This window comes from Canis aureus, chromosome 20 (genome assembly GCF_053574225.1).
Source record: "Canis aureus isolate CA01 chromosome 20, VMU_Caureus_v.1.0, whole genome shotgun sequence".
Classification (NCBI taxonomy): Eukaryota; Metazoa; Chordata; class Mammalia; order Carnivora; family Canidae; genus Canis; species Canis aureus.
Genome location: NC_135630.1, coordinates 25,959,999 through 25,972,241, shown reverse-complemented (window position 1 = coordinate 25,972,241; position 12,243 = coordinate 25,959,999). Strand labels below are relative to the sequence as shown.

Genomic DNA, 12,243 nt, shown 5'->3' with positions numbered 1-12,243 from the left:
CATATCAGATATCAGATATCTAGTGTCCAAGATCTATAAAGAATGTATTAAACTCAACACCAAAGAAACAAAGAATCCAATAATGAAATGGGCAAAAGACATGTACAGAAATCCTTTTCATTTATAATCTTGAGTCCTCTCTCTCGCCCTCTCTGTCTTATTTTTAAGGATTTTATTTATCCATGACAGAGACAGAGGCAGAGACACAGGCAGAAGGAGAAGCAGGCTCCATGCAAGGAGCCCAATGTGGAACTCAATCCTGGGTCTCTGGGATCATGCCCTGAGCTGAAGGCAGATGCTCAATCACTGAGCCACCCAGGGGTCCCCTCTCTCTCTGTGTTTTTATGAGTCTGGCTAAAGGTTCATCAATTTTGTTGATCTTTTTAAAGATCCAGCTCCTGGTTTCATTCATCTGATTGATTGTACCTTGGTGTGTTTTTTTTGTTCTATTTCATTTATTTCTGCTCTAATCTTTATTATTTTATTTCTTCTGCTGGTTTGAGGTTTTATTTGTTCTTCTTTTTCCAGCTTCTTTAGTGTAAGGTTAGGTTGTTTGATATTTTTCTTGCTTCTTGAGGTAGGGCTGGATTGCTCTAAGGTTCCCTCTTAGAACAGATTTTGCTGGATTCCAAAGTTTTTGGACCATTGTGTTTTCATTTTCATTGGTCTCCAATTATTTTTAAACTTCTTCTTTGATTTCTTCGCTTAAAATTTTAAATCTTTGATTACATGTGTACATCAGAAAACATTATGTAATGGCAAGAGCATGAGGTCGGGAATCAAATTATGTAGTTTTAATCCTTCCTCATAATTTACTACCTACATGACACTGGGTAAACTAGTTACACTTCTGAAGCCTCACTGTTGTCATTTATAAAATCAGGATGGTGATAAAAGCACCTGCTTCATAGGGCTGTTATGAGAATTAAATGAGATCATACCGCAGAAATCTTAGTATGATATCTAACAGAGTAATCCTTCAAATGATTTAGTTATGCTTATAGGAGACAATGAGACTTTTTATTCAGAAATAGTAACAATATCATGGGTATTCTCCATGACCAAAGATAGGGGGAGATTGTAGTAATGCCAATTGAGTAACTACAAATTGCCAAGTTCTTTGCCAGGCAGTTTATGGACATCATCTCATTTCCTTGCAGCAGGTTTGTGAGGTAAGAATCATTATTTCCACTTTATAGTTGGAGAAACTGAAGTTTAGTAAAGTTAAGGCACTGAAAACCACATACCTAATAATTCATAGCGTCAAGTTTGTCTAATTTCAAAGTCCTATAATTTTTCCTTGCCTAAAGAATGTGTCCGTTCTGGAAGAGGAAAGAAAATGTATTTTAAGCCACATCCCATTTAGGTTGGCTCCCAAATTATTTAACTGACACATAAGTGAGTTTTTCATCAACTGTCAGTGTTTATGTATGGTGCCCATGTCCCACTCTGTCTCTTCTCTCAGGAATGGCTGGTTGTGGAACCCAGAGCCACTGCTGGTACCATGAACTGACTGTCAGACAGGAAATTTGCAAAGCTCTCAATGTGGATAGGAGACTCCTGGGACTTTACAGAACGAGATCTTAGGTTTTAGGCAGGCTGGGAGTAAGAGTCAGGACTGTGAAAGTCTAATGATTCCCCTCCTAATGTCCAGTGGTTCACATCTCTTTGATAGATACCAGGCTATGAATTTGTGACTAAACATTTCCACTGCCTTCTAAGCTTGATACCCATCCTGGATCAGTATTATGGATAATTTCTATCCTGATTCTGGCACTCTGGATTTTCTACTACCACTAATTGATCTCTATAAAGAGGGAAAAAAGGTTTGCCCAGGCCTTGGCAGTTGAGTATTCACTCTACTACCCTTTGCTGCCCTCTACTGACCATATCTGGAAATTACATTTAACCTTCCAGGTCCTTGTCCCAAAGCAGATAGATACTGCAGTGAGTGAAACCAGGCACACAAAATTTGAGATGCACCAAAAAACTAAGTAAATAAGATATGATATTTTAATTTAATATTTTTAGAAGTCAATTTTCAAAAAAAATAAAAGTCAATTTTCAAAAGATACATGATGAACAAAATACCGAAATGTACCCTAAAACAGTACTACTAGCTTATATGTACAAAGACCCTGCCATCCATCTTTTCATTCAAGAAAGAGGTCTAATACCACAGTGGAAAATCATGCTACCAGTGCTGATGAACCTTTTTCATCACTCGCATATTTGGGAACAAGACCCAGAAAATTTAGAATAAACCAAAAAAAAAAAAAAAAAAAAAGGTGCAAGTGGAAGAGATATTATAACAGTAGACTCCTGAGGAAAACAAGAGAATGGAAAAAAAATTAAGAAAACAAAACCAACTAACATCTTTAGAGTCAAGAAGCCAAAAAAGAGGTGGCTATGAAATAAGAACAAAGGCAGATAAATATTTCTTGTATATTAAAGGTATCATCGGGGGATCCCTGGGTGGCGCAGCGGTTTGGCGCCTGCCTTTGGCCCGGGGCGCGATCCTGGAGACCCGGGATCGAGTCCCACGTCGGGCTCCCGGTGCATGGAGCCTGCTTCTCCCTCTGCCTGTGTCTCTGCCCCCCCCCCCTCTCTCTCTGTGACTATCATAAATAAATAAAAAAAATTAAAAAAATAAAATAAAATAAAGGTATCATCGACCAAATTGAATTTAATAGAAAGTCTTGAAGATTGAGTTCAAGGAATCCCATTTGACCTTGACACTTGGAACATTCATCTTTCAGTTTTCCTGACCTAAGGTTACCCTTTTTTTTCTCAATAACTATAGCTATTTAGTCCTTCAGTAAGGAGTAATTTAATCATTGGAATAACGGAAATGCTATTTTAATTTGTAGAATCAACATACAAACAAAGCTTGGAAGACAACAACTGTAAAAGAGAATCTGACTAATAGTAACACTGATAATATGAAACAATGGAAGTCTGAATATTAAAGCAGCAGAGAGATATGGAAGATAATGTCACAGATTTTTCTCACCTATTTATTTATATAGCAAGAAATTAATTATATACTGTCTAAAATTGATGTAACAAAATAGAGTTTAAGTATACTCTTTAAAATGATAATCACCAGAAATATCAAAGCAATGTAACTGGAAAAACATAGACATGGATGGATCAAAGAAATAAGTTTCTCATCTTCCAATAAATGCTATCTAAAGTTGATAAACAAGATAAAAGAAGAAATCAAGTATTAACATATATTTCAGAGGTATTGTGGTAACCACCAGGAAAACAGAAAATACTTAAAAACAGGGAGCTGGAAATGAGTCGGGGAACAAGTTCAGGCTGAGAATTTACTTTTCACTTGGTATCATTCTCTACTGCTTGATTTTTAAAATGTGTGTATGTATTAATTTTAAGTTGAAAAGTTAGAAGAAACAAAACCAACTCGACTTTTTGCAGCTGCAGCTCTTGGCACCACTTCCTTCCCATCTGCAATCTCTCTCCTTACACCAGTAGTCCGATCCTATGGAGGCAGGAAGGAATAAGAGAGACTAGAAAAGTTTCTGTCCTGGGGATCCCTGGGTGGCGCAGCGGTTTAGCGCCTGCCTTTTGCCTGGGGCGCGATCCTGGAGAATTGGGATCAAGTCCCATGTCAGGCTCCCGGTGCATGGAGCCTGCCTCTCCCTCTGCCTGTGTCTCTGCCTCTCTCTCTCTCTCTGTGTGACTATCATAAATAAATAAAAAATTTTAAAAAAAGCTTTTAAAAAAGTTTCTGTCCTGAATTTAAGTTTTTTGGAATCTTTTTGGCTTGTGCTTGGGTTCTATCTTTTCAATGGTGCAACTCTTTGGAATACTAACTTTTGACTATTTTAATCTGTGATATCTAGAATCTCCTTAAAGTTTTGCTAAACTTTGTTATCCTTCTTTTACTTCTTGACAAAAGACTAATCCTGACTCATTGCCTCTTACTGTGATCACAGTATTTTATTTTCTTAGAATCTTGATTCTGGCCAACTACTGCTTTGCCTGGCCCAACTCAACCTGCCTAGGTAGGAATGAAACGTCTATGGAAGAGAGATGACAATTACCATTTTCAGAATAAGTAAAACGTCATATACTAGTAAGTTAAACATAGTACTAAGGGAGTACGGTGATGTTCATTATCCCATTCCTCATGCATTTACAGAGGAGAGTGTACTTCCCTGTTCTAGAGAGAACAGACTTGGAAGAATTTGGGAGTAGAAGTTTTCTCTAGACTTGTGGTCTCACAATCTTGTACCAAAGTAGCCAAAACATGAGACACAAGACACAAGGAAATGAAGAAACCAGAATACCTATCTACATTTTTGAAGAAGGCAATAATGTCTCAAATGTCACTCTCTGAGAGAAAGTAGGTAATATATATGGGAGACCCGGGACACATGACCAAAACAAAACAATAACAACAGCAAAAGCAAAGGAATACCTATATTAAATATGTGGAAGCACAACTATTGATGGGCACTTTCTGCTCAGTCATACAGATTCACAGGCCGTGGATTCAGTGCTGGTGCAGCTGGCTGGCTTGCCACCGGACTGAGACCAGGTCCTTGCTGTCTCCAGCATAGGTGCTACTAAGTTATCTGCTGTGCTCCGATAGCAGTGTCAGGTGACATTACATAGTCACTTAAGTGGGGTACCACAGTTTTGTTTGTGACAACTTCTATAGTGGACAGTTTCTTTTGTGACTGCTGACCCCTTGGAGACTAGAACTAATTAGAGATTTGAAGCAACTTTGAAGAGGCTGAAGAAGCTATACTCATTCCTGTGAAATCCCAGGACACAGCTGCAGCTATAGGAACCTTGGCTCTGAGTAAAAGCCTCTGGCTGACACTGAGCCAATTGTATAAAATGGAGAGTGAGAGCATTTGGACTTTAAATAAAAGCTCTATGAGCTTTTATTTGCAAGGGGATTTAGTTTGTGGGGAAGTTGAGTAACAAAAATGAGTTTCATATTGTTCAAATTTGGGACATTTTAATATTGATATAGTTCTCTGTATTCATTTCATAAAGTCTGGTGAGCTATTTTGGACATGACTGGGCATAATTAGAGATAAGAAATAGAATTAGAGAGTGAACTTTCAGCTTAGTACTATCTGACTCATGGTGCTAGTCTTGTATGGGCAAAAAACAAAATGCCCTTCAAGAAGTCCCAGAAGGACTCTGTGTAGGGAGAAGCAGACTTGGGGACTGTGTGAGCACAGCAGCACTTTGAGCATGCACCACTCGGCTGAGAGGGACAGCTGCCTGGTCCCCTTCTGATGCCTGAGTACAAAGGGTTATGACATTGTTTTTCAGCCTTCCATCATGTGTACACCGCCTTCATGACTTCTCTACAAATACATGTTTTTAAGTATTCAGCATGGACTTTACAATCTTTGCTCAGGGTAATATGTGTTAAAACATGTTAGGAAAAAAAACAGGTATCTTTCTGACTACAGATGAAAATACATACATAATTACTAAAACTGAAAAAAAAAATATGCCTGTGAGTATGCTACTTAAAACAACTCACATGATGCCAGTGGAACCCACAATGTAATATATTTAAAAAATTAAAAAGCTGGCAAACATTCAGAGGGATACATGTTATTCCCCTCTTCAGGATTCTACTCCAATCCTGATGACAGAACATGGTGTTGGAGAAGAGATTTGGGGTCGCTCTCTTCACTTTCTCACACCATCCCAAACAATGTAGAACAGACCTTTTAAAAGACCTATAGAAGCTGTGTAGAGCTTTTGTACTTAAAGAGTTTCTTGGTCCCCTATTGGAGTGGGCTTGAGTGAGGACAACTGCAGTTGTCTGGCCATCCCATGGCTTGTTTATGGAGATGCAGTAGCAAACCCTGTTTTTGCATGAGGTCTAAGCCTCTACCCAGCTTTACTAGGGAACCCTATCATTTGGATGATAACATACATTTAAATTGCCTTCTGTCTCCCCTTTCTCAAACCGGTTCCAACCTGTAAAGAAGCGCAAATTCCAACACAGCTTGTAGTTACAAAAACAAGTGAAAGAATGAGAGAAGAAAACATTGATGGAAGAAAATGCATGATGCTATTATACAGCAAAAATACTATGTATATGTAAACATTTAATGCAACTCAATACTCAAATAGTGTTGAATTCTCCTTCCCCAACTTGCAGGTAGAGTCATGTAGTATTCCAGTCTTTCTGGCTGAGTCCCTGCAGCTGGAGCAGGGCACCTTCCGCTGTTGCTTAGTTTCTGAAAACCAATGAGAAAGAATATTGGTTTAGGGTCAGGCCTGGGGTTAGATCCTGGATGTCTGAAGTTCAGCAAATTACCTAGCCTTCCTGAGTCTCAGGTTTTATACGTGTAAAATGGGAACAATAACCCCTCTAGGTTTGTTGTGAGGATTAAGTAATAATGCATGTGAGTCAGTGACACTGCCATTCAGAAAGAAATTCAGATCCATGTCTAGGTATCCACTGGGTATGTCCATAACTAGATAGTTTTTGAAGAGGTTTGAGATCTTTTCCTTGCATGGATAGTGGAGTATGTGTGGTCGTGCTTATACTCAGAGGCTTTTTTTTAGCACAGATAAAATGCCAGAACAATAAAGATTTTGATCTCATGTGTTCCTTTATGCAAACAAGCTTGCCTAGCAAAATGGTGCAGATATACACAGATGAATGGACTTTATACAAATAAATGAAATTATGTTTCTCTAGTATAAAAATAGATCAAATGGTAAGAGCACATAAGTAGGTGAAATGGTAACATAAACTGACTTGTGTAATCAGAGGGTCAACGCTTGGCCTTTTCCTCTCTAAGCTTTTCTAATAGTTTTGTTGCTAAGGCTACCATGTTTTTGCCAGATTGGAAGAGGATTGTTAACTCTAATGAAGATTAAGTAGCTTTCCCAACTAGATTTTTTTAAAATAAGCATCAGTTAATGCTGCTGGCTTTCAAAGCCATATTCATGAAGAATGGAAAGATCTTTAAAGAGCTGCTCTCAGAGACTCCTAACTCTTGGAAATGAACAAGGGGTAGTGGAAGAGGAGGTGGGTAGGGGGATGGGGTGACTAGGTGACGGGCACTGAGGGGGGCTCTATGTTGCTCTATGTTGGCAAATTGAACTCCAGTAAAAAATAAATAAAAAAAGAAATAAAAAATAAAGATCTGCTCTAAGAAGATGTAACTAATAAAATTTGAAATTTAGCAGCATTTCTATTCCATAGTTATTCCAACACAAGTTTTTATCATGGTTACATTGAACAAAAATAACTTAAAACAGAACTTTACATATTTAATAAAAAGATGAAGATATTATTATTTACAACTTTAGCCAAAAATTAATTCCCTAAAGAGTAAAAGGTTATTTAATGAACAATTCTTTTGACTGGTTGGGAAATTGTTGCACCACTGCTCACAAATTCACACTTGATTTATTCTTTGAACGATATAGGTAAGTTACAGGATTAAGTCCTCTGTCTTTTGGTCCCTGCCATTAATTGGTTAAAGTCATCTGAGGACAGTGTAATTACAATGCTCCCAAAGAAACCTGGAGCTTTGTAAAGTACAGTAAATGGAAAGTAATTTGTTATGGACATTCAATTGCTAAAAGGATGTAAAAGGGTAGGAGCCATTGGGAAAGGTGAAGAAACACTGCTCTTGATGAGCTTGCTGAGGAGCCAAATGAGCTTCTTGATCATGAACAGAAGAGACCATCTAAAGTTTAAAAAATGTAGAGCTGTTTGTGTGTCCATTGATCCTGCAATTCTACTTGTGCACTAAAGCAGGAAAATTAAATGAAATATTACCTAACGAATACAGGTGCTGTGTTTTCTTCCTCTGATGTCTTTATATCTTTGTAGCCAGAAATCCCAATGTTAATTCCCAATAGGAAAGGCTGAATATTAAAGTTAAAAGTTCACCTTAATTTGAATATTGTAGCATTAGTGACATCTGGTGGAAAACAAGTTACAGGGTAGCATTATTTAGATATCCTGATCTATCCTGTATACTATCACTTTCACCAGATTTTCACACAGCCCTCTCCCCAAGTCCATGGGAAGAGTGTACTTTCTGGCCCCATTGAAGTTTGGCTTAGCTTTAAGTCTTACCTGCATCAGTGGAATATGGGCAAAAATGTCAGTGTGAAAGTTCTGAAGATAAGCTTTAGCAGTCCTGGTGAGGCATTGCCCCTTCAATGATAGAAGGAGACACGTACCCTGCAGATTTGCATGATAAGAAGACAAGCACTCCAGATAACCCACTGACTTACAGGGAAAAAATTGTTATTCTATGGTTGTTTGTGCAAAAGCCAATTAATACATGAGACTATTACACACCTCTGTGCGAATTCCCATGGAGGCTTGACTCCTCTCTCCAATTGATGACACTGGGAGAAGAATCCTGGAGACGTGTGGTTCAGTCCCTTCTGGGGCTCTATTTCAGACCCTGATAGGCCCAGTCGGAACATGTTTCCATTCCTCCACCTATGGTAAGCAAAACTGAGTCAAGAGTCCAGGGCAGGCCCATCAGGCTCTCTTAGAATCTTGGTTTCTCTGTATAACATGGTGTGGAAGTCATGTAGGGCTCTTTTTTTCTTCCAAACATTTATTTAAATTTTAGTTAACATATAGTGTAATATTGGTTTCAGGAGTATAATTTAGTGATTCATCACTTACACATAATACCCACTGTTCATAGGTCATTCGCAATTCTTGCATCTGTTGGTTTAAATATCTTCCTCTTAAAAAAATAAATAAATAAATATCTTCCTCTTAAGGTGGACTTCAAGGTATAGGAAAAGAGGGCAGGACAAGTTTAGTTGGAGCCATAGGCCAAAGCTTTTCCGATTGAGCTTTGCCAATAAAGCTTGTAGCTTGGCTCCCACTCAACTCTAATATATGTACTAGTAGGACTCAGTAGTGTTATAAGCCACAAAGTATAAGTGGTAATATTAGGACTGTTTAATTTGGCGAATAAAAACAACTGACAGAAATTTAAGTATTATCCGTGATCTATTAAGAAAGTTGCTACTGGTGAACATTTTTCAGGGAATGACCACATTATTTCTGCTTATTTAGCAGAGGTATTTAGTGTTTCCTAAAGCAGTTACTGCTTTCTAAAAAGAATTTCAAACTTTTGTCCCAAAAGTAGGACCAGAATTGTTAACTCTTCATATTTTTACTGAACTTCCAGTTCTGCTTTCCTTCTCAACCTAATGTTTCATGTTTAGAGGTTACAAACAGCCCAGAATTTAAATGTTTTAATCTTACTAGTGTCCACTTTGTAACATACCTCATGTTTGGAAAACCAGACTCTTGACCATACCTTAATTCAACATCATTTTCATTTCTGCAGAACTACTTTTCTTATTCAGGAAAAGGACACATGTGGGTGGACCTCAATTAGCTTCAACAATTCTCAAGGCAATGGGCTTTCACAGTAGCATTCACGATACCTGTCATCAATTACTGGCACTTATTTGTCTTGCAATGAGAGAATTGCCCTTTATTCTTAACAAGCAGGCAACTGGATCAAAGAGATTAGATTACTCAGGTGAAAAAACAAAGACAAATACATAATGAGATAAACCTGTGTAGTAACTGCCTGGAAGATTGCCATCTATTTTCCTCTCCATATCTCACGCTTTAGAAAGACCAGGACTTTGTTTCATTCATCCTAATACTTGGCACTTTAACAGGTGCTCACTTTGTAATTTCTGAATGAGTGATACAGGCCATGTGTTTTACTTTATAGTGAAGGTTAATGAGTTAAATCATATAAAAAGCTTAGAAAGGTGTCTGATATTAAGCACTTAATTACAAAACAAGGTAACATTTAGAATAGAGATGAGAAAAGACGTCAGAAGTTTGCCTTAAACTGACCCTTAAAAAATAAGGAAAACTAGGCTGGCAATAAGGCTAAGAGGATAGAAAAGTTCTCCAGTACACTACATGCTAAAATGAATTAATTCCAATGACATCTATTATTTTTTACAGAGAATGATGCTTATTTTAAGTCTAAGGTTATAAGATTAAAGGGATATAATCAAAGCTTGTTCATTAAATTGAAAGTAACTCCAGATTTATTCAAGTTTGTATCCTTAGGCCTCAGTAGGCACAAGATATTATTTGCTATACTGAATCCATTCTATTGTATGTGTTAATACCACACCAATATAAACATATTTTAAGACAAATTTTAAACATACATATTTAACTTTATTTCATCATCATTTAAAGCTTGATTTTAGAAAACATAAAAAAAATTAAGAGTTCTGTATCACAGGAATTTAAACAGTGGCAATATACGTAGCTTTGTAGGTTCGAGTTCTACAACAAATTAAAATCAAATCATTGGAAATGTTTTCAATATGGAAAATAGACAAATAAAATAAATGGCAGAGACCTATTATGAGCAATGTTTCATTACTTGCAAGTTATCGTTAGATAATTTCAGAATCTAAACAAAGACTCTCAATATTCAGACTTCTGTTGCTGTATTTTACATTTAATATCTCCCTACCTATATTCCAGAGTCAAAGTCCTTGACCAAAAGGTCTGATTTAAGAAGGCATTTAGTTTTATGGCAAAAGTTATCCATCTACAGTTACCACTTTCAAGGAATTGACAACAATGCTGATGTGATCTGCTAGTTCCCTTTTGAACAATGTGCAATAATTTATGTCAACCCTGTATAAAGTTATACAGGTAGAAAAAATTGGACAATTATGCACAGTTCAATAGATGTAGAATGTTAAGTTTTCCCAGTCTAAAAATTAGCCAGTGATACAAAATTTATCAACTATAGTTGACTTGGTTTCAGGAAAACCGCATCTGAGAACTACAAGTACATCACTGTCCTTATCTCATCCTCAGTCACTGGTGGGAATTTTATAGGCCACCATGCTATTTACTTTGTGGATAGTAGTACTAAATGAACGAAGACGGACTTCCTCAGAATTGGTAACAAACTGTGGTCCTGACTCTTCCCATTTTTCAAGTACAACCAAATCCTTGTCTGTATAAATCAGTAGGTCAAATGAACCTAAATTGGATAAGATCATTAAAGTACAATTATTTTTCGAAAGGTACAACTATCCTTCCTGTCTCCCTCACATGTGAGCCAGCTATCATGTCAGAAAAGCTAGTTTAGCTTGATCTCTAATCAGTTATATTAGCTAATTGCTTTTCTTCAATGGAAATTTTAGTACAGAAAATACTGTACTCCCTTTTACTTAATGAAAAACTTGATTTTTTTCTTCAAAGAACCACTAAAGATATTTGCAGAAAGTATATAATTAATCACGAGACAGCATGAATCTAAGCCAGAGAAAAAGAACATCTTGGTTCTGTGACCGCTGTATCCCAATGCCCAGAAGTGTGTTAGGCATACAGTAGGCATTTAGGGTATATCTGATGAATGAAGGAGTAACTAATCTAGAAAAGAAAGACACAGTTATACCTGTCTAAGTCTTAATTATATACAAGGGAATGTGTATAAAATAAAAGAAATGGAAGAAATTACATCAAAATATTCAGGAGCACTGTAGAAAATTTTCATTCTTTCCCTATTCAGCACTTGTAAATAAAACACAACCAGCATTGCTTTAGATTCATGACGTTTTTCTCACTTATATACCATGACATGGATAATTAAGAAAAAATTCAACAAAACGGTTAATTCTTAAAGTAATAGCTTAGTCTTTCCACAAGAAATCTGAACCAACGTGAAGTCATACAATACTTACAAGAGACTTCCAACAGCGGCAGAAATGTCACGGTAGCTGTGATCTGTTGGATTACGGAGAGGATCTCATCCTGGATGGCCTTCTGAGACTTTTCTCTGGGTGTGCTACCAAAGAAACTAAATGAGTTGATTCATTTTAAGTTTTAACAAGTCATTTAAAACACTGATAAGATTATTTGTTTGATTAAATGCTTCAAAACTCAAATTAAGTAATGCATTCCAAAGGAGTTTTTAAAAAACAATTATAATTTCATTTATTATTCCAGATATTAAGGCTGATCTTAGTATCAGATCATTAAATAACAGATGACTAGAAAACCTGCTGAGTGCTTCAAGTCAGGAAACATTCAGGATATTGTAAAATAAAGATAACAATTAGTATCTAAGATCTTTAATTGGCATAATCATTTTGGTATTTTTAGGAATACCTAAATGTCTAATTCTGTAGTGCTTCAAAGAAGATGTTATATCAAGGTGTATTTATAATTAAACATTTTCT

The 12,243-nt window shown here is 36.7% G+C and overlaps 1 protein-coding gene across 1 annotated transcript in view; it reads right to left on the bottom strand.

Moving 5' to 3' along the window:
- Positions 1-7,965, bottom strand: part of LOC144291583 (uncharacterized) — a 68,784-nt gene extending 60,819 nt beyond the window's left edge. The window contains exons 1-3 of the mRNA XM_077861183.1: positions 7,805-7,965; positions 6,131-6,245; positions 3,433-3,505 (exon numbers count right to left, since the gene is read on the bottom strand). Coding sequence (XP_077717309.1) covers positions 3,433-3,505; positions 6,131-6,176 — 119 coding nt within the window. The 5' untranslated portion in view covers positions 6,177-6,245; positions 7,805-7,965. The remainder of the gene's footprint in view (positions 1-3,432; positions 3,506-6,130; positions 6,246-7,804) is intronic.
- Between the last annotated feature and the right edge of the window lie 4,278 nt (positions 7,966-12,243).